Source organism: Erinaceus europaeus, chromosome 12 (assembly GCF_950295315.1).
Source record: "Erinaceus europaeus chromosome 12, mEriEur2.1, whole genome shotgun sequence".
Taxonomy (NCBI): domain Eukaryota; kingdom Metazoa; phylum Chordata; class Mammalia; order Eulipotyphla; family Erinaceidae; genus Erinaceus; species Erinaceus europaeus.
In genome coordinates this window covers 92,434,573-92,458,298 of record NC_080173.1, presented here as the reverse complement: position 1 = coordinate 92,458,298, position 23,726 = coordinate 92,434,573, and the positions used below count along the sequence as shown (strand labels likewise).

General features: G+C 41.8%; 1 protein-coding gene across 4 annotated transcripts in view; it reads right to left on the bottom strand.

The window, feature by feature from the left end:
* LOC103110066 (protoheme IX farnesyltransferase, mitochondrial) overlaps positions 1–23,726 on the bottom strand; it is a 131,433-nt gene that overhangs the window by 16,638 nt on the left and 91,069 nt on the right. For all 4 annotated transcript variants that reach the window (XM_007519211.3, XM_060204457.1, XM_060204455.1 and 1 more), the window contains one exon: positions 1,697–1,929. In XM_007519211.3, coding sequence (XP_007519273.2) covers positions 1,697–1,929 — 233 coding nt within the window. The remainder of the gene's footprint in view (positions 1–1,696; positions 1,930–23,726) is intronic.

The window sequence follows — 23,726 nt, the reverse complement described above, 5'->3', positions numbered from 1 at the left end:
CCCTGGGCACCTCTGTTGATGCTGTACATTTAAATCGCAAATTAGAGACTCACCTATCTTCAGGGTACCAAATCCATGCTTTCTAATCTCCTTCAGCCATGACAGATACCTTAAATGCACCTTGCTACTCTGTCCCACCAGGCTTGGAGTCACCCAACAGGATGGGAGACAACAACCAGGAAGCAATTGTGAATTGCTTGAGTTTGTGAGCCAATCAAACCTTATGATCCTCCTTGAGATGTAGTCATTGACTCACTTGCTGTTTGAATGAGGGGCACTAAATAAGAACTCATTTAATCTTCATGCCAACTCAAGGCGAAGGGACCATTGTTAACTCCATCTGGGAGGAGCAGAGGCTGTGGCAGAAAGATGCCAAGTATAGTATAGAATGACCCCAGGGGATGGGAGGATGAGGAGAGTCTGAACTCCATTCCAGACCCTGGGGCCTCACTACGTTGCCTACAACTGTCTGCTACGTGGATGAGACTCTGGTTTCTTTTTTAATATTTTTATTATCTTTATTTATTTATTGGATAAAGACAGTCAGAAATCGAGAGGGAAGGGGAAACAGAGGGGAAAAGAGAAAGAATGACATCTGCAACCTTGCTTCACCACTCGCAAAGCTTTTCCCCTGCAGGTGGGGACTGAGGGCTCGAACCTGGGTCCTTGCGCATTGCAACATGCGTGCTCAATCAGGTCCGCCACCACCCGGCCCAAGACTCTGGTTTCAAGTTTATCACATTACAGAGCAAATGAGCACAAACACTTCAGACTATACCTTGGCAGATTCAGAAAACTCCACCATTTACAGGATATTAAAATTGTTCTTAAAAGCAACCATGGTAAAGGTGTAATCAGCCTGCCAAATCAGGGTGTAAGGGCCCTTATGAAAAGTCTCAGGAATGTGGCTTACAGGGCAATGGTTTATGGTCAACTGCCTTTTGATCTCTTATGTGAAAAATATGTACTTACATATATTGCAGGAAACCTCACCACTTCCTTCCTAAGTGTTGGTCAAAAACACTAATTACTTGACTAATTAGACTGTGAAACTTCCCTTACAGATGTTAAAAATGAGCTATTTTCACCCCACAAATTTAGTTGTGACATATCATCAAAAAAAAAAAAAAGTAGAAATCTTTCAATGGTTTTATTGTAGACAGCATGAACAATTTAGGCAAATCACATAAAAATAAATTACAAACTAATGAAAATAGTCTGCTCTTTCATAAGCGAGTTGGGGGGTGGGGGCTAGCCCAATTGTGTGGGAGTGAAACATGGAATGCAGGTGGCCATTGGGGAGGGGAGCCCCAGCTTTTCAGAAGGGAGGGGGTTTCTCCACCGTGTGAAGAAACCAATTGGCAGGACTCACAGATTTGTGAGGTTTACGTTCTATCTTTTCATGCAGCCTGTTGTATCAGGCAGAGGCAGAAACTCTAAACTATACTCAGGATGACATGGCCTTCCTTCAGTTCCACCTTTGTAGTATTTCACGCTGCCAGTTTAGCACAGGAACCGTAAGAATTAGTATTAAAACAAATGCTACCCAACGTGAAAAATTCCGGGAAGGAAACACCTCCTCCACTAGCTAATGCTGATGTCCGTCGCAGACAGTCCATGTCTGGGTTCAGGTGTCTGCGGCAGAGGTTCAGAGGTTTGCTGAAAGAAGTGGCGACGGACACTATGAGTTACTTACCGGCATCCAGGCTGCCAGTAACCGCTGTCCAGCCCATGATGGGTGGGATGGCCCCGACGACGGCTCCGACCCACGTGTTGGCAATGCTGATCCTCTTCAGCGGGGTGTAACAGCAAGTATACAGGACGATGTTAAAGGCTCCTAGGGCTCCTGTGAGTGGATTCACCCCCCAAGTTAGAAGGGCGATTCCTGGAACTGCACAGCAAGTAGCAAAGGACACCGCCAGCAAAGGACTGGAAAGAAGAAGAGAAGACACAATTATTTTCACCTCCGCTATGACACGCTGCAAGGAATCCAAACTGCTGCAAAGCACACCATCTACCAACAAGATAAAGTAACCTGAAAGGAGTCCTGGTTTTGCTTCTTTCCTGCTTGGGACTTCCTCTGCACAAAACCCACAATATGGAGGGATTGAATTTGGAGGGGCATTGACTGTTCCTCTTGAACTTGCCATCTGAGAGTAGAGCAGTTAACGGAGTGGGGAATGAACTGTCCTGGATTCATATATGAATCTGTACTTTCATGCTGGTGAAATGTCGGGGCTTAACTTTGCTCATCTGTACAGGAGAGATATTCCTTTTTAAAAAAATATATATTTATTTATTTATTTTTGCCTCCAGGGTTATTGATGGGGCTTGGCACTACGAATCCACTGTTCCTGGAGGCCATTTGCCTCCTCCCCAATTTTTGTTGCCCTTGTTTTTTATTGTTATAATTATTGTTGTTATTGCTATCATTGTTGTAGGATAGGACAGAGAGAAATCAAGAGAGGAGGGGAAGACACAGAGGGGGAGAGAAAGACAGACACTTTGGGAATCGGGAGGTCGCACAGCAGGTTAAGCGCACGTGGCGCGAGGCAAGGACGCGTAAGGATCCCAGTTCAAGCCCCTGGCTCCCCACCTGCAGGGGAGTCGCTTCATAGGCAGCGAAGCAGGTCTGCAGGTGTCTATCTTTCTCTCCCCTCTCTGTCTTCCCCCCCTTCCTCCATTTCTCTCTGTCCTATCCAACAACAATGACATCAATAAAAACAACAATAATAATTACAACAATAAAACAACAAGGGCAACAAAAAGGAAAATAAATAAAGTAAAAAAAAAAAAAAAGGAAAGACACTTGTAGACCCGCATCACTGCTTGCAAAGCGAACCCCCTACAGGTGGGGAGCCTGGAGCTCGAACCAGGATCCTTGTGCCAGTCTTTGTGCTTTGTGCCATGTGCACTTAACTTGCTGTGCAAATGTCCAACCCCCCAGGAGAGATGTTCTTTCCTATTCAAGGGCTGCAGCGGACGACTGAGGGTACCTGCTGTGCACAAAGTTCTGCTTTACAGTCAGTGTGAACTTAAGTGGCATTAATCACTCATAGTGCAAAAAATTGTAAGATTTGGACAAAACCAGTATCTTCATTTTGGACTCAGTTCTACTCATTTTTTTTTAAATATATATTTTATTTAAAAGTCCTACCTACTTAACAATAATGATTAACTGCAGAGGGCCTGCTTCTACCTGTCTGCCATAAACTATACTCAGGATGGGACCAGTTCCTTGTCAACTGCAGAACACCAGGAGGTGGTTCCATGGTGACAGTACACTTCCGGTTCAGTTTCAGCGCTGTCGTTTGTTTTATGGAGACGGAACTTTCCAGGAGGTCTTACCACACACACACACACACACACACACACACACACACACACACACACACACCAATGAAAAAATGGTTAAATAAAACCCTATAATGGTGATTATAGGCCTGATTCTCAGCAAGCCTACCTTTTTTAAAATAGACAAAAGTATAGATTCTTGTGGAATGGAAAATGCAGGTGAGCTGGATCTAGTAGCTTCTGTTTATATCGATGTTTCTTCTGCCTTCTTAAGAAACCCAAGGATAAACTCTAGAGGGCTTAGACTACTTTACCCTCCTGTGAGCAATGTCTGATAAGCCCGTCTTCTCTCTCTAGCAGACATGACTATGCTCTGAGGAAGCTGCTGGTGTGACGTTCATTGATGCCACTCAGTCAGATTCTACAAAGTGGCTCTCAGGAAGCAGTCACCTGTGAGCAGCCTCCTGGGTGCGCTGGTGTTGGCAAAGCTCAGCTCCCAGAGGGAGGCCCTGTTTACTCCTCACCCCTCACACCAATGAGATGATGGCTCTGTACTCACAGAGCTGCAGTGTTCCCAGAGCAGGAGAGAAGCCCTGTGGCTCAGAGAATCCATCTCTTTATGAAAGAACTTAATCTGGATAAAATATGACAGGTTAGAAATGAGTCCAGAGTTAAGGGGTCATGGGCGTGGGGCAGCTTATCAGTTGAAACTATCAAGTGAAGCCAGGGTAATATACCATGCAAACTGGGAATGATTTATTGGGAGAATTCTGACTCATGCTCTGATGTGGTGATCAGTCCTTGCCCCCTTGCCCTCCACCTGTGACCTCGCTGCCCTGGGAATGAAATCCAATGGGGGTGGGGGGCGGAGGAGGGACTAATGGCGAAAGAAAACAAACAAGGGACAAGTTGTCCAGGTGTCTGTCTGTGGCAGAACCCAGGGCCATACTTGAGAGACTTAGTTCAATGTTCACCCCTAAGGGGGAAATTCCCATCCCTCATTCGTGGTAACCTCTGTAGAATCCTTTTTTGCCTCCAGGGTTATTGCTGGGGCTTGGTGCCTGCACCACGAATCCACTGCTTCTGGAAGCCATTTTTTCCCCTTTTGTTGCCCTGGTTGTTTTATCGTTGTTGTAGTTATTACTATAGATGTTATAGATGTCATTGTTGTTGGATAGCGAGAAAAGGAGAGAGGAGGGGAAGACAAAGAAGGGGAGAGACAGAGAGACACCTGCAGACCTGCTTCACCACCTATGAAGCGACTCCCCTGCAGGTGGGGAGCCGGGGGCTCGAACCGGGATTCTTATACCAGTCCTTGCGCTTTGCGCCACGTGCGCTTAACCCGCTGTGCTACCACCCGACCCCCTGTGGAATCTTCTGGTCAGTTTTCGTTCCACATTTATTCTGGCACCCTCACCCTTATCCTGTCCTGACTTTACAGTACCCACCCTCTCCAGGACTGATACCCTACTTCTTCTGGAGAAAGCCCCATCATGACGGTAACTGGCTATCCTCGTGCCAAGAGGTTGGCTGAGCAGCATTGGTGCAGGGCTAGAGCTAACTGATTTCCTCCCCAGTTCCTCATAATGACCAATTAACTCATTTTCCCTTTCAATACTTAAGAATTTACTCTAGCCCCCAACACCCTGAAGGGTGGTTTAAAAAAAAAAAAACCTATTTATTTATTCCCCTTTGTTGTTTTTTTGTTGTTGTTATTGATGTCATCGTTGCTGGACAGGACAGAGAGAAATGGAGAGAGGAGGGGAAGACAGAGAGGGGGAAAGGAAGATAGACATCTGCAGACCTTCTTCACGGCTTGTTAAGAGACTTTCCTGCAGGTGGGGAGCCCGGGGGTAAACCGGGATTCTTACGCCGGTCCTTGCGCTTTGCACCTCCCCGAAGGGTGTTTTATCCTCTTACATGACAGCAGCAAATATCGTTAAAGTTCTCCCACTTGGGGAGGAAAAAGTCACCCCATTGCAATGGGGTTTATGGTTAATGGTATTTATATACTTTCCCCGTATTTGGGAGCTACTCTCTGCCCTAATTCAGCTTTCTAGACCTATTCCCAACTCTGATACCATCTTCCCAGACAATACTTTTAGCTCACCTGCATGTTAGCTGTGGGGGACAGGCAAAAACTAATAAAGTCATGGAACCTTTGGAATATACCTAAAAATATTCCTAGCTTCTTCCAACAAGACCCCCCCCCCCACATCATCTTTTATATTCTTACCTTTTGGTTCCTGATCATTAAACACTGTGCTCTGCTTTGCATCTTAATGCTTTTCAGCCACCTTCTCAATTTATAAAGGCAAATGTCTCACTTTTGCTCTTAACTGCGCCCCAAACCCCATCTACCTTTTAATTGCATTGAATATGAACTCCTGCATCCTTAAACCACTTCCTTGGTTCATAGTTTCTCTGAAGTTCTACCATTCCCTCTTTAAAGACTGACAGAGCAGACCCCACACTTGGCCTGTTTCTTGCATCCTTAGGTTTCCTCTCCCCTCTCCCCTCCCTAACTCTATCTCTCAGCATCTATTGAAATGGATTTCTTTAAGGGAGGAACGTATACCACGTGACTCAGGGCCGCCAAACTTCCCGGTGGAAAAGATAGTATAATTTTCCAGATGAAAGATTTAGGAAGACGTGTGCTGTTACATCTCACATGTTCAGAAGGAGAATTTAGATGGCTGAAAAGCATTTCAAATATTCTAAGTGCTGTTCATCTTGCAATAAGATAAGTTTATAGCTTATAAGAAGTTATTTCCCCTCTAGTGGGGCTCTTAAAAAATGGTTTTATTTTGGGTGGTAGAAAAAAAAAAATGTGGCCCATAAACATTTTTATTTTTCCTGAATTGAACCTTGTGTAAAAAAAAAAAAAAAAAGTTTGTTCACTCCCTCTCCGAGGACTGTGGGAGCCAGTTGAAGTCAGGTATTAGTGTTATGAAAAGCCCTTTTAGGAAAGCACACATGAATTTAATTTCTTGAGATAGGCAATTTGTGGTGGAAATTTAGTTTCTGACCCTTGTTGGAGTCACAGAAAATCGAGGGGGCTCAATTTTGTTTGAGTCAGTGTGCTCAGTGACATAAATGATAATTGGGTGGATTGACAAGTCAGGTAAACACAAACGACTCTATTTACCCAGATAATCACCATCATGCTCAGTGCCTTGTACTTCAGGAAACTCTCTCACAGTCCCTGAAATGCTAAACTTTATGGCTTTTTTGTGTTATGGGCTAAAGTGTTACCACAGCACTCTGTTAAATTTATTGTCCTGCGATGCTTTATTTTTTGTAAAGTACATAATAAACAATATGTGTTTCAGAAAATTTGCAATGACAAAAAAAAATTCACGAAGAAATTCTAGGGTATCCAAAGAAACACTGATTTTTATCTTCTTAGCCTTTTCTTAATGATAACATGTTAAAAAAAAAACGAAAAGCGAGTTGTGACTTAGTCACTTTGTCGAAAAATGGCTTTTGTAGTTTCCCTATGCCACTGAGTTTTTTTTAATGTTTTTTTAAATTTATATTTATTTATTCCCTTTTGTTGCCCTTGTTTTTATTGTTGTAGTTATTATTGTTGTTGTTATTGATTAAATTTTTGTTGGATAGGACAGAGAGAAATGGAGAGAGGAGGGGAAGACAGAGAGGGGGAGACCTGTTTCACCGCTTGTGAAACAACTCCTGAGTGGGGGGGGGGGGATCTTTATGCTGGTCCTTGTGCTTTGCGCCACGTGCGCTTAACCAGCTCCCATCATTGAGTTTTTATATCGTCATTAATACACAGTGACTTTGCCTGTGGACATACCACAGTTAATTACAACCAATGCTCCCTTATGTTTCTTTCTTTTCTTATTTAATTAGATCTTATATTGGGATGAATATCGTAGTCAGAGTCCCAGCTCTGATCAGGATAAATTCCTAGGTGTGAGACTGCTGAGACAGATGACAGAGACAGTTTTAGGGTTTTTGACATACACTGCAATCTGTACTCCAGAGGGGTTAGACTAGTTTTCTCAACTACTAGCAGGAGATAAGAAAGTCTCTTTCTAGAACTAATGTCAACTGTCAAATCTGGTATGGCATTAAAAGCAAAATGAAACGACATTAATAAAGCATGATTGGTATATTGAGATAGTGTTATTTCCATTTTACAAGACTATATATAAGTAAAATAACTTGGAAATAGGACTTGCAATCCTACTGACATTTACTGGCTTACCATGTAACACAAAGCCGCCTGACTGCTGTAATGTATGGACACAGTGCTGTAATGACACCCTGATCTCTGATTTCTTGGGTCTGCTAGGACCTATGGGGGCAGGAGTCTTGGGCTGGTTCTCTTTAGCTGGGAGCAATTTCCTGTCAGTACAAACGCTCCTTCAGTTTACTTCACTGTAAAAACAGCCTAATGGGTTACTCGGTACTCCCTAAGATGCAGACAACTGGAGAACAATATATGCGTATCCATATTTAAAGGGCAGGCCTGGGATACAGTACAGTGAGCAAGACAGATGTGACCCTTGTCATGCAGACACTTAACACTGGTGTGGGAAGCAGTCAAACAGACAGTAATAATTGAGAGGTTCAAGAGAGAACAACAGGGTAGTCAGGGAATGATAATCAATCATGTGTGTGGGGGGCGGGTAGGGGACAGGAGGAAGGGTTTTTAGGATGGAGTGATGTTTACACTGAAACCTAGTGGACAGGTAGAAGATGGACAGTGAAAAGCAGAGAGGAGGGGTTGGTTCAGGCAGTGGGAGCAGCAGGCAGGGTGCACAGAAGTGAGAAAACATGGACACATACAGTGAGTGCGGGGCGAGGGCTAGGAGGTGTCAAGAGAACAAAACGGCTTGGGAAGCCACTGAGAGGCCTATACACTGCCTCTGGGCAAACTCAGAGTAAAGGCAATTTGCTGGGTTTTTAAACAGGAGAAGAAAAATGAACATCAGGTTTGCTTTTCTTGAGGGTTTTTCTGCTTGTCTGAGTGGCGGGGCAGACAGACTTTGCATCAAATGGCCAGTTGAAACCAACAGCATTCAGTCTGCTGGCAACTTGAATGTGTCTCTCAGATACTGCAAGACTGTCAGGTAGAGCAGATCAGCTCAGCCAAGGAACGTGGTTCCTCCTTTGCTGAGTGAGTCTTTGACACAGTCACAAGCTGGAGGTCACAGTGTGTATTTTTTTATCTTTAGTATTCTGGGCTTGACTTTCTCTTCCACTGGTTGCCTTCTCCCTTCAGTTTGGGGTGGGGTGGGGTAGTCATAATTTTACATTATGGTTTAACCACATATTACATGCAGGTCAATTCAATTTTTATTTGAAATAAAGACAGTGTAACAGAGGCGAACTGAACAAAGAGTAACAGCATGGACTTGGTTATAAAACACTGTATTTAATCCTTTGGGCCCCCTTATCAAAGATTAGATGCCCATAGGTGTTGGGATTTACTTCTGGGCTTTCAATTCTGTTCCACTGGTCTGTGTGCCTATTTCTGTTCCAGTACCATGCTGTTTTGATGATGATGGCTTTATAATATAGTTTAAGGTCTGGGAGTATGATACCTCCATTTCTGTTTCTTTTCCTCAAGATAGTTTTGGCAATTCTAGGTGTTTTCAGGTCCCAGATAAATGATTGTAGTGTTTGTTCTATTCTCTTAAAGAAGCTTGGTGGAACTTTGATGGGTATTGCATTAAATTTGTATATGGCTCTGGGGAGAATATTCATTTTGATGATATTTATTCTTCCAATCCATGAGCATGGGATATCTTTCCATTTCTTGGTATCAGTTTCTATTTCCTTGAGTAGCGATTCATAGTTTTCAGCATACAAGTCTTTCACTTCTTTGGTCAACTTTATTCCTAGGTATTTGATTGGGAGACTGGGAGTATGGACCGACCAGTCAATGCCCATGTTCAGCGGGGAAGCAATTACAGAAGCCAGACCTTCTACCTTCTGCAACCCTCAATGACCCTGGGTCCATGCTCCCAGAGGGATAGAGAATGGGAAAGCTATCATGGGAGGGGGTGGGTTATGGAGATTGGGTGGTGGGAATTGTGTGGAGTTGTACCCCTCCTACCTTATGTTTTTGTTCATTAATCCTTTCTTAAATAAAAAATTAAAAAAAAATAAACACTGTATTACACTGAAAGTACATCAGGAAAAGAAACACAAGATTCTTTTTGCAATGACTGGTAGGAAGAAAACTAGCAAAAAAATAAGAGATAAACACAAGTTCTGGGGTATCTGTGCCGCATTTCAATCCCCCCCCCCCAATTTTTATTTATTGGCTAGAGACAGAGAGAAAGAGGCTGGAGAGCGAGGGAGATGGAAAGAGAAAGAGAGCCGCCTGCAACACTGCTTCACTGTTGTTGAAGTTTGGCTGCAGGTGGCGGCGTGGAGCTTTAACGTGGGTCCTTGTGCACTGTAACATGCCCGCTCTACCAAGCGTGCCACCACCTGGCTCCTAGACCCCTTTGTAAAGTTTGATTTACCACGAAATTTTAAAATGATATGGTGTTGTGGCAGGAGACTGAGAAGCAGAGGCCAGGCCTTGTGGGTGCAAGTCTCCAGGTTTGATCCTTGGCATTGCACGTGCTAGAGCGACTCCCTGGTTCTTTACTTGTCTCTTGCTCTCTCGGTAATATGTGCATAAATATTTTTGTTTCTAGTAAGTCTTAGTTGGTTTTTTTTTAACAGTAACCTCTATTTTTCTAAATGTACAATGATATCTGGAAAGTGTGTTCACGTTTTATCTCTGTTGAACACAACTGTGGTTTTCTGCCTGAAAACTAATGAAATGTGATCAGGATTAAATCTCAAAAGACCTGCTGTGCCAATCTGTCAAAAACTGTTTTTTTTTCTTTTTATTTTTTTAATTTAATTTAATTTAATTTAATTTTGGCCTCCAGGGTTATCGCTGGGGCTCAGTGCCTGCACTAAGAATCCACTGCTCCTGGAGGCTATTTTTCCGTTTTTGTTGCCATTGTTGTTTATTGTTGTTGTTATCATTGCTGTTGTTGTTCGACAGGACAGAGAAATCGAGAGGAGGAAGGAAAAACAGAGGGGCGAGAAAGACAGACAACTGCAGATCTGCTTCACTTCCCCCCGCAGGTCGGGAGCCTAACAGGGATCCTTAAGCCAGTCCCTGCGCTTCACGCCATGCGCACTTAACCCAATGCACTACCACCCGACCCCCTGCTTTTTGTTGTTGTTACTGTAATTTATTTATTTTAGGCCAACTACTCTTTTTCCTAATCACACTGCCTAGTCTTTGATCAAAAAACCCATCTGGGGAGTCGGGCGGTAGCGCAGAAGGTTAAGTGCACCTGGTGCAAAGCACAAGGACCAGCATGAGGATCTGGTTCGAGCCCCCGGCTCCCCACCTACAGGGGAGTCGCTTCACAAGTAGTGAAGCAGGTCTGCAGGTGTCTTTCTCTCCCCCTCTGTCTTCCCCTCCTCTCTCCATTTCTCTCTGTCCTAGCCAACATCTATGACATCAATAACAATAACAACCATAACTACAACAACAATAAAAACAACAAGGGCAACAAAAAGGAAATAAATAAATAGATATCTTTAAAAAAATATCTTGCTCTTTCCACTCCTAGAAGGGTTTTGGAAAGTATCCCCAAATTTAGAACACGTATACACACAAGCAACGAATTATCTCTCATCTAATTGTTGCTTATTTATTTAAGTAATTTAATCTTTAGGGCTTTTTCCCCCCCTTACACTGGCCTTTTTGCTGCTTCTTATCATTTAAAGGCCTTAGCAGTTTGCGTTCATTCAAGTGTTCTCTCAAGTCTGCTTAGTCCTCCTCCTAAGGATTTCCCCCGGCTGGAAGTGACTTTGGCGCAGAGGGGCTCATCTTCCCACCTGACATGTCTCCCACCCCTGTGGTCCTATGTTAGGGCGCTCCCTGGGACCATGACCCAGGGCACCAGCACTGTCGGGGAACCTGTTAGGAATTCAGGTGTTTTGGAGGCCTGCTGGCGTTTCACATCTGCCCAAGATTCTGGCTGGAACCATGTCCTATGTGTGGCTAAGTCAACACAGGCGAGTCCATAGTTTTACATCTTTACTTCCAATGATGAGAATGGCCGACCTGCCTAGGTTGTCCACCTCTAGTTTATTATTATTATTGTTGCTTTTATTTAGCACTTGATACACTCCAGTAGAAAGAATAAAAGATGATGAGCTGGCTCTGACATCCCACTACGGGATTCACTGCAGGTGTACTCCTTAGTCTCTCTGTTCTCTCTCTACCTCAATTCAATCTAGTCACACAGCTAAAATGTCTAGCTACTAAAAAGGTGAGATGAAGCAGAAGATGCTAAGTCTTGATAACTGCTGATTGTGGGGGAATGGGGTATATTGTGGTTCCCTGTACTATTTTCCATAACTGTGTATCATGAAACATTTTTCAAGGTGGGGGGTAGATAGCATAATAGTTATGCAAAGAGACTCTCATGCCTGAGGCTCCAAAGTCCAAGGTTCAATCCCCAGCACTACCATAAACCAGAGCTGAGCAGTGCTCTGGGGGAAAAAAAAAATTCACAGCAAAAACATTACATATATGTGTGTGTACATACACACACACACACACTTTTTTTTTTTTTTTTTTTTTTATTGCCACTAGGGCTGTCGATGAGGCTTGGTGACTACACTATGCTCCCAGAGGCCATTTTTTTTCCATTTTATTTTACTTTTTAATTGGATAGAAGAGAGAAATTGAGAAGGAAGGGGAGATAGAGAGGAAGAGAAAGACACTGGCAGACCTTTTTCATCACTCATGAAGTGTCCCCCCTTGCAGGTGGGGAGTGGGGGCTTGAACCCAGGTCCTTGTGACAGTGATTAAGTGTGCTTAACTGGGTGTGCCACCACTGGCCTCAGCAAAAGTATTTTTAAATGCTCTCTTTAATCTTATTTATTAATTTTATTATTACAGTCTGGCTCGCAGGTAGCAGCATAACTATAGCATGTTGAACGGGAACCAGCCAGTGTAATTCTAGTTCTGATGCCAGCATTACCTAGCTATGTAGAAATACACACAGTATTTAACCTCTCTGCTTCTCAGTTTCCTCATCTATAAAGTAAGGGGTCTAGTAGAACTCTTGATGGCAAGACTGAAACCCCAGTCAAACTGGCTTCCACAAAAAGACTCAGTGAAAAGATCAGAGGGCACAGTCTGGGAGGTGGCTCAGTGGATGAAGTGTATTAGACTCTCAAGCACGAGGTCCTGAGTTCAGACCCCAGTAGCACATGTATCAGAGTGATGTCTGATTCTTTCTCTTGCTCCTCCTATCTTTCTTATTAATAAATAAATAAAATATTCTTAAAAAGAAGAGTTTAAAAATGTTTTAAAAAGAAAAAAAAAGGATGACAGGGAAGGTTATGCCTCTACCCTGTTGGCGTTGGTGATCTTGAACATATTATTTAATTTGTTGGCCTTAGTTCTTTGATCTGTGAAATGGGAGATACTTCATATACTAAACACACCCATCCAAAAAGATGTGTGTATACCTATGTTTATAGCAGCACAACTTGTAATAGCCAGAATCTGAAAGCAACCTAGGTAGGTGTCCAACGACAGATAAGTGACTAAGTTGTGGTCTTCATACACAATGGAATACTACTCAGCTATTAAGATGATAAATTCACCTTCTTCACCTCATCATGGGTGGAGTTTGAAGGAATCCTGTTAAGTGAGATAAGCCAAAAAGAGAAGGATGAATATGGGATGATCCCCACTCAGACAGCAGTTGAGAAGTAAGAACAGAAACAGAAACACAAAACAGAACCTGGACTGGGTTTGGAGTATTACACCAAAGTGAAAAACAAAATAAAACAAAAACAAAAAACTGTGGGGCAAAGGAGTATCAGGTCCATCATAATGGGGTGGGGGTGACACACAGACCCTTTGGTGGTGGTGGCTGCGTTGTGAAGCTATACTCCTATGAACTTCCGAATTGCTGTTAATTCAATATGTCAGAGGAAAAAAAGACTGAATGTCTCAATTTCGTGATTTGTCTAAATTTCAGTTCTGAGTCAACATTCCTTTAGTCTAAGCACTTAATGCTTCAAATTTGTGAACTGATTGAATTTTGACACTGGGGCTTAAATTGTTAAAGCATTTCTGAAATTAACATTTTCCCCCCAAATATTAAGTTACTTACAACCTTAGATCAGACAGATCAGATCACCTGGTCTTATCAGTATCTACTTATTAGCAGATAGCATGAAATGACATAAATCATGATGAGGTCAAGTACAGTACGGTAAAGCCAAGCCATGGGATTTTAAAAAAAAACCAAGCTCCCAAGTAACTTGGCTATCATAATCATTATTTCTCCCTGATTTATGTTTTCAAAAGTACAAAAAACATACAGATCTATATTAGGATGAGAACATGTGTATATATACTCAAGAATGTTATTTCCTAATTACAAATGAGGAGTGTATGATGGGTATATGCTCCAAGTGGATTTTTTTTTTCCCCCCAGATAGAATGATGAAGAGACAGAGAAGAAGACTTTACACAGCACTGAAGCTTTTGTCAGTATGGTACGGGCTAGGCTTGACCTGGGGTCATATACATGACAGATTAAGCACACACTATCCAAGTGACCTTATCTTGCCAATCTTTCTATCTGAATTATCACTTTGTGTTATATACTGTGTCATAAATAAGAACGTTGTGTTATTATATTGAATTACAAAAACAAACAAACAAACAAACAAACAAACCCTAGCATTGGATTGACTGACGGCTAAATATTTCTTTTTTTAACAGTAGTGGATTTTATTAAGAATAGAGGAATTAATATTTCTATAACTGGTTCTCTCTGGAGTAAACTGTCAGAATAATCAGAAAAGCAGGTGAAGAGTGTATGATATTACAAGATGTTTCTAATTTTTAATAAAAACAGAATATATACAGGAGAAAAACAGCACTACTTGATGGCAGAGGGGGAATGGCAACAGAAAAAAACAGACGTAGTGATTTTCTTGAACTTAAAAACATTCTGTTATATTCATTCACTCCCTCATGCAAATAGGTTCGTGGCTCATGCTGAGGGTTGAATGATGATTTATTTCCAAACTCATATTCAAAACTGAATTACATTTTAAATTGAGATATCTTTCCACTGGGCATCAAGGCATGGGATCTTTCTAGTTGTGACATTCCTGCCCAAGGCAATTGCAGAAAAGAAACTAATAGACTACAAATGGGGGGAAATTTGTCAACACATTACTATAAATTATTTATTTCTTCCACAAAACACAATAGTTCTTTGTTGACTAAATATCAGTTCTGAGCAGCTTTATTAGAGTGGAATTCTATATAGCAACTAGGAACCAATGAGAGGAAGTATATAGCCTTTAATTTGATGCCTATTTACTGTACTTAATAAATGTAATTTAAATTATTTGACTTTTTAAGTCTGGAGAAATGTTGTTATTCTGCTTAGTAATATGTCAGAGAAGTCTATGAAATGTTATATGAAATCAAGAACACTTTATATTTTGAGCAGTTCTGTCAGTAATTGGTTTACACACAGAAAAATAACCTCATAATTCTTGGTCATTCTTTGAGCATAACTGATTTTTATGTTGCAAAATAAAATTTTGCTTTCTTCCAAAACCAAGAAAATCCCCAAACTTAATTAAGCTAAGCCAATTTAACTTTAGTTTCCTCCATAAATTTCACATTTGAGCTTTGACCTGAGTTTTTTTTTTTTAAGCCTCTGTAGGTGACTACTTTAAAAATGTAACCCCAGAATTTTATTTAGAACTTTTCAATTTCTGAACACAGCTCAGTAAAAGATATTGCAAGATCACAGAGGACTAGTGTAAAATCGGAAGTGAGAAAAAAAACGTGAAAGAAAATGGTAACACGATATATATTCTGGGAGTAAGATAAGAAAGTAGGAGAAATGTAGTTATTATAAAATAAAAAAAAAACTTGATTATAAACTAAAATCACTTCAGTGAACTGCATTTCATCATGGCCCTCTGAGAGTCAGTCTTCTAATCCAGGGCATTAGAAAAGCAAATGGTGATTCTTTACATTTGCTACATCAGTTTAGCTTAAACTGAGGATAAGCCATTTGTACAAAGACTCTGGAATTTTGAAAGCAAGGAGATTCCCACCGTTTGGCCCCCAAAACAGGACAATAAATTTTACAGTATTATGGTCCAGTCTCAATGTATTCTGAACCTCCTTGAAAGCAGGGACCACCTACTGAATTCCACCATCACGTCTGTTATGATCCCATAACAATTAGTGTGTGTAAGATCTTTTTCCTAGTTAAGACAGAAGGTTTACTCCTCTGACCTCCTCCTCCCTTTTCAATTTACTGAACTCTAGTAAAAAGATAAAAAAAAAAAAAAAAAAAAAGTAGCTTTGTTCACCTTCATCAAATGAAGGTCGATGAACTTCAAAGGCTTTGCCACGCTTTAATAAAACATGATTATTTCTAGGGGCCAGGCGGTGGCACACCTGGTTAAGCGCACACTTATAGTGTGCAAGGACTTGGGTTCAAGCCCCTGGTCCCCACCTGCAGGGGGAAAGCTTCACAAGTGGTGAAGCAGGGCTGCAGGTGTCTCTCTGTCTCTCTCCCTCTTTATTCCCCTCCCTTCTTAACTTGTCTTTATCCAATAATAAACAAATAATATTTAAAAATAAAACATCAACTAAACATTTAAAAACCGTAATTTATATATATATAAAACAATGAAGTTAGGAAATTAAGTGACCCAGGGGGCTGCATGCCTGCAAGTGCAGCTACCTGGAGATGAAGATGAAGATGAAGATGCAGGGAACTGGCTCCCTGTAAAGCCTACTTGGAACTAGTGTCTTTGGTGTGAGCTGTTGTTTGCAAACACAGCCATCCATAGTGGTGACTTAGAGAAGCAGCAAGGACCCACATTAAAAAAAAAAAAAAAAAGAGTGGTAAGGACTGAGGGAACAGCGTTCAGTTTTGGCTGACAAACAGCTTGTGGGAATGTTCAAGAAAAAAAAAAAAAGCCCAGAAATCTCAGGTTTCATTTGGATATTTTCTATTTTTGAACTACTGGCAACTGTAGAGAAGCACAGCAAGCCAGACATAAAAGTGCTTCTTTAGGATCTGGTCGACGGGCTCTGGATTTGCAATCTGTGTTCTTGTATGAAAGATGGCTTCTGTGAAGTGCATGCAGTTCCTTTGCCCCCAAACACTCCCCGCCCTCCCCACCCCCCAGCCAAAACACCTCTCATGCTGCTCCTGTGTGGTGACTTAAAAAAAAAATTCCTCCTTTAATGCTCAGCCTGAACAGTAAAAAAAAAAAAAAAAGCACTTCAAGAGCATTTGTCTGTATCACTCAGAGCATTTTAGTCCTTATGCTAAGATGACCTGCTACCTGGCTACACATCTCCCATCTCACCATACTGGAGCTTTCTGGTGCCTGCTTCTGCACTGTTATCTGTACTCCCTGGATCCAAGACCAGTGTCCAGAATGTTGTCAAAGCAAACCATGCAGGGTACGGGCAGTGGTGCAGTGAGGAAAATGCTAACCTTGGAAGCGTGAGATCCTGAGTTTAATCCCCGATACCCTATGTGCCAGAGTAATACCAAACAAACAAAACATCAAATAATGCAAATGACGGAACAATGTTTTGTTTTTAAATACTGATTTTTTTTTTTTTTTGCCTCCAAGGTTATTGCTGGGACTCAGCACCTGCACCACGAATCCACTGCTCCTGGAGGCCATTTTTTCCCTTTTGTTATCCTGTTTTTTTTTTTTATCATTGTTGTGGTTATTGCTATTGCTGTTATTGCTGTCGTTGTTGCTGGATAGGACAGAGAGAAATGGAGAGAGGAGGGGAAGACAGAGAGGGGGAGAGAAAGACAGACACCTGCAGACCCACTCCACCACCCGTGAAGCACTCCCCTGCAGGTGGGGAGCTGGGGTCTCGAACCGGAATCCTTACACTGGTTGGTCCCTGCACTTTGAGCCACGTGCGCTTAACCCTCTGCGCTACTGCCCGACCCCTTCTTTGAAGAGAAAGGACCACTGCATTACTCTGCTACATACAATGGCAGGGATCAAACTTGAAATCTCAGGGCTAGGAGCCCAACACCTGATCCATTTGTTATCTTCAGTGGCATAAGGAATGGCAGTTAACTCTTCACATTAATATTTTTGGTGATAAAAAGGGGCAGGGGAAACTGAAGAAGTATCTCCCATTCCCAGGACTGGTATCGATGAATGTTTACAACTCAGGATGCTGCAAAGTATTCTTACTTTAGTTTTTTTTTTTTTTCTTATGACAATGAGAGGAGTGCTACTTTACTCGCTCACTGTAGTGATTAAACAGGATGACATGTGAAAAACCTCTTTTTTTTTTTTTTGACTCTTCATGCTCACAGTTCACAGTGTTGAATGAGTTTAAGAACAAAATATTCTCTATTAGTGCCCAAACTATCACTGAATTGGAACTAAATGCGTCTTTTCTGCCACTTCACATGTCTGGCTAAACTAAATATATATATCATAGATTTCTAGACTTATACAATGTTTATGTTCTTCTTACATTTGCAATGTGTACATACCAAGAAACGAATCATAACAATCTTCAGAAAGTACAGACTTTCAGCCTGGTCTGGGTGTTCTGCGTCTCCTAAACTAGGGGTGCCTGGGTGAAGAGTACTATCCACAGTTCCCCTGCAGCCACAAAATGTTTACATTTGCTTAAGTGCTTACTGGTAAAACCTTCAGTAAATTTGAAAAATGTCTCCTGTAAATCCCTATCATACTGAAGTCAAACCCTGTTCTCTAAGTTAATAATGCCAACTAAACAATCCATTCATTTTCTTTTGAAAACTCAATCTTCACCATTCATTTTAAAACCAAGTATGGGCTGACCCCAACGACAAGGGGCTTCATTTATCCTTTCTAAATAACTTTTCACTCTGCTCTTAGCCCTCTATCGCTCTTGCTTACAGCCCACACCTATAGCATATGTTAGGGATCTCTCTCATCGGATCCATTAAGTTGGAAAAACTCTTGCTGACATGCGTTATTTCCCTGCCAACCTCCCTGTGCTGGAAAAACGAGCAATTTAAAGGCGATGTCATCAAAACATAGATGAGTTTTAAAAGAAAAAGGAAGGAGGCATAGTCCAAGCTTGACTTTCTTAGGATGCTTCTTCCACTGTCATCTCTGCCCTTTGTCTTCACTTCCTTGGACTTTCCAAAGGATGTCTTGCTTGCCTGCCTACACTCAGCCACTTCAGTCAAGACCTACTGATGGACTATCTTGTCCTGTCCGCCAAGCATTTTATGTATCTGGCTAATTTTTTCGCTGGGAGTATAAGCATTTTGAGTATTGTAAAAGCAAAGTGATGGTGAGGGAATGAACACAGCAAGTGCTTAACAGACTCTCATGCCTGAGGTACATGATATCTCAGGTTGACAGTAGCCTTACCTCCCAACCACCACCATAAAGCAGAGCTGAGCAGTGTTCCGGATTAAAAACCAACACCTTTCCCATATTTGGGAGCTACTCTCTTCCCTGCTCCAGCTTTCTAGTCCCTTCTCCAGCCATGGCATCATCTCCCTAGACAATAACTTGGATCCACCTACATATCAGATGTCAGGCTCAGAAAAAAAAAAAAAAAAAAAAAACACTAATATAGTCATGGGCCCTTTGGAATATACCTAAAATAGACCTACTAATTATCTACAAAACGGAGACCCAAATCTTGATCTGCACTATTCCAGCCTTTAGGTTTATGATTAGTCAACAATTTGCTAGGCTTTATATGTTGACTCTTTTTTCAGCCACCAGGTTCCAGATGCTACCGTGATGACAACCAGATTTCCCTGGGCAGACAACCCCACCAGTGTGTCCTGGAGCCCCGATTCCCCAGAGCCCTGCCCAACTAGGGAAAGAGAGAGACAGGCTGGGAGTATGGATTGACCTGTCAATGCCCATGTTCATCAGGGAAACAATTACAGAAACCAGATCTCCCACCTTCTGCACCCCATAATGACCCTGGGTCCATGATCCCAGAGGGATAAAGAATAGGAAAGCTATGAGGGGAGGGGGTGGGATACGGAGTCCTGGTGGTGGGAATTGTGTGGAGTTGTACCCCTCTTATCCTATGGTCTTGTCAGTGTTTCCATTTTATAAATAAATTAATTAATTAAAATAAAAAATAAAACAATAATTAAAAAAAACAAAACCAACCAAGCAACCAAATCTGGCAGAAGGGGTAATGGTAACATTAAAGGTAATCAATAAATTCTTAGCGAGTTGAATTGGACAAGGGATTGTCTAATTCTAAGATGTGTACAAGACACACAAAACCTTGACATTCTCAAAGATAATGGATTTTAATTAGAATGGACCAAGGAAAATTTTACTATGTAGGGAAATCAGCAAATTTAAGCTTGAGAAACCCTGAGTTAGATAATGATGGCATCTTATGGAATCTATCCAGGAGATTCACATGGATGAGACCCTGGTGCATGCATCAAAATAAATAAACAAACAACAGATTCAAGTTACTTGCATCCCTCAGTCCTCTCTGAAAGCCAAGAGAACAGAAAACATCAACTTTACAGAACTGGATGCAAACAAACAAACAAACAAACAAAACAATTATTACAGAAAAATTCCCACATACAGTGATGAGAGAAGGCATGTGATCTGCACATCTAAGGCCAAATGGAAGACTCAGTAAGTATTCAACTTACTAATCTCTTCTTGGGAAAGGGTGAAGAGGACCATGTCCAACTGTAAATCATCACTCCTCCCATAAAAATGGGAGAAAAAAAAAGTCTTCCCTGTAAGCTTTGATTACAAAGCACAGAAAAAACTTGAGAGAAAGTACTGGGAAGTGGGGATTATAAGTAGAAGGCTGCTAGATAGCAGGAGGACTTGGGACTCACATCTGCCAAGTGTAAGCTCAAGCTGGGTGGAAGTACCCCTGGGAGGAGTGAATTTTGGGACTTCCTGCTTCTCAGTCACCACATTTAATGATCTCCATGCTCTTTTTTTTTTTTTGCCTTGCTAGGGAACTGAACTTGGGGTGAAATATCTGGTTTGTGCGTCGGCAGTCAAGTTTTCTCTCACAGAGTTTTGGAGTTAGGATGATTAGGATAGAGGACTTAGTGGGAAGACGCAGGGAGGTAGGGCGAAGGTTATCGCTTTGATGTGGATCAATTGAAGTGAACGTGAGATTGAAAGAGTAAAAAGAGACAGTAAGTAGAGAGAAGTGAAAAGGGAAATACACAGCAAAGGCAGTGATAAATAGTGAAGATGAAAGCTACACTATTAGCCCGTGAAGTGGTGAATAGGCAAGTCTGTCCAAAAAATCAGGCTTTAAAAGAGGTAACTGGAAAATGAGACACAGCGGTTGATTTAAGAGTCTTCTCTAAGGTACAGGGAGTGGCCACATGCCCAAACATCAAGTGAGAAGAACAGGACCCAGCAGAGGAGATGCTACTGATGGAGATCCAGGGAGAATCTCATCAGAACACCTGTTTCAGGCACACTAGTCTCAGGTCTTAAGGATTAAAAACCAGGCCAGGTGGCGGCCCACCTGGTTAAGCGCACACATTACAGAGCACAAGGACCCAGGTTCAAGCCCCTGGTCCCCACCTGTAGGGGGAAAGCTTCATGAGTGGTGAAGCAGAGCTGCAGGGGTCTCTCTTCCTCTCTGTCTCCCCCTCCATTCTCAATTTCTCTGTCTCTGACCAATAATAAATAAATAAATAAATAAATAAATAAATAAAATATATAAGAGGATTAAAAACCACAGGATCAAAACAGGGTTCCCAGGGCACTATAAGGCCCCAACTTCTAAAGTAAGCATCAGATTTTAGCAACTATCTTGTGCCAAGGGAAGATAACTGCTCTTACCTAGCAAGAAGAATGAAGGTTTATTTTGGGGTGAACTGTTGATACTTGTGGACACTCACTTTTCAACATTCCTCATCTGATTCCTACCTTTGGCCACCCTAAAACTAACAAATCTATTTTATTCAATTAGGACTAACGTTTGCAAAATAGACTCAGGGCTTCCTTAAGTGGAGAGAGTTCACAGATAAAGGACATCTAGATGACATGGTAAGGGTGAAGGAAAGTGGGATAGTAGAAAGAATTGCAGAGAAATGGATGGCTAGAGGGGGAGGGTGGTGGTGCATCTAGTTGAGCACACATGTTACAATGTGCAAGGACCGGGGTTCAAGCCCCCGGTCCCCACCTGCAGGAGGAAAGCGTTGCAAGTGGTGAAGCAGTGTTGCAGGTGTCTGTTTCTCTGGCTCTCTCTCCCTCTCTGTCTCTTCTTTCCCTCTAGATTTCTGGCTGTCTCCAAAAATAAAGACAATTAAAACAACAACAAAAGAAATGGGTAGTTAGTGATGTATTAGATAATCCGCTTCTTGATTTTGCCTGTGATGTGACCAATACCAGAGGCCATGGATCCCTCGGGCAGTGACAGAGCTGTGCTGATACTTACCCTCAGGGGAACAGATATAGTGGTCTGGCTCCAAGTTAATAGGGATAAACTCTGTGTGAAGAGCCTAGACCAGAAGTTAAAACAGTGTCCTGACCCTCTGTAGCACTTTTCTCCAGACGTCTTCGAATGCAGATGGCAGAGCTCTTTTAGCCAAATGCACCATGGCTCCAGGCTTACCCTTGTGCATTTGGGATGCTTCTAAAGTGATGAGAGACACTATTTATTCAAGTTCATCAAGTGGGCCCCAAGCCATTAAAGACTCTGATAAATAATTCTATCATAAAGGTCCCAGAGCTGAAGTAAAAAGCAGAAAGCCATGGGGTCAAGTGTTTCCACAGGAATTGCATTTGGTAAACAGAAGCTGCAAACGGATATTTCTATTAACCACCTGAAACTATTGCAAAGGCGCAGTGTTCTTTAGAATAGATCATCAGAATAACTAGTAACTTCTGTGTTTCTGTAATAGGAAATATTTAAATATTTTGCTTTAGCATAAATTCTTTTTTTAACCTAGTGAGAAAAGCAAGAGAAGCAGTATTTTCCCAAATAGCTGAGAATCACTTTCTCTTTCTTTCTTTCTTTTTTTGTTAAACCGTGATATTTTAGACATACAGAATATGTGTTTTATCTAGGCATGGGATAACTAAAAGTACTGCACTCTGTATTATCTTTGGGGAAGTGAAACACACAGTGATAAAATTCCACAGCTACTATACTCATATTATTTTAACTGCAAAGGCTTCTAAAAAAAATAATAACAGAAAGGGGAAGGGAGCACTCATTGGTGACAGCTGTTATACCCCTGCTATCCTACCACAGTATAAACTATTATTAAATCACGAATACAATTCTACTACGTTAATATTTCTCTAGTGCCTAACTTTATGGAAATTGACTACAGGAGGATGATCTTTACTATTTATTCCCTGTTCCTTAAACATATTCAAAGTCATTGTCTCTTGTCATCTGAAACAACTTAGACAGAAGAGTAGGCAGTTCAGAAGAAAGAAAAGACAAGTGTCCAGAGACTGATCGATCGATCGACAAGATGCAACAGGACAGGATGCACTCGGCTTTTCTTGAAACCCAGGGACGTTGCAGTTTATACTCAGTGCATTTTGACCTGTCCTAGGTGAAGCTATACTAAAAATGATCCACCAAAGTCCCCCGAAGTCAACCCCAAAGTATCTGTAAGCTTATGTACATAGATTCTAGAGAAGAATAACTACGTTCACTCCAGTGTGATCCTCACTGAATTATATTATAGGAGGGAACAAGACCCAGGTGGCTGGGCACTTTGCACGTCCTGCCTTTAAGAGAACTGTGAGCATGAGAGAGGGCAAACCCTAGAGTGTTCTGTTTCCTGCAGTGTTTCCACCCTTTTGACTTGGAGTATCGGCAGTGCCGCTCAATAGTCAAGGACTTTACAATGTCACCCCACCTCTGGGTACATCATACTTTCCATCCATTTATGTTCTTTTGTCTCTTCTAAGCAAATGGACTTTATATAGAGGGACTTGCAAAATCAGGAAATTTGGTGACTACCACTATCATTCTCTTTCGATACAGAGGATGGAATACAGTCACTATCCTAATTGAGTGAGAGGAGCATTACAAAGAATTTGACTGGGGTAAGCGGTGTAGGCAATCTGAATAGTCAGACAGTACCTTTATCCCACTCTACCAAGCATAACCAAACCATCATCATTTCCTTGACGCTAGTCATCATCTGAGATACACGCACACCTCCTCTTAAACTGTCTCAGTTTAACTCCTAGCTTAAGATGAACTGCTAGATGCAGGCCAGTCTCCTTAGAGTAGCACTTTCTTCTTATAGCCCATGGCACTTATCAAGGTAGTTGTGTCATCTTGAGAACTCAGGATGTGTGTGGAGCAGATGGGTTAGGCCGAC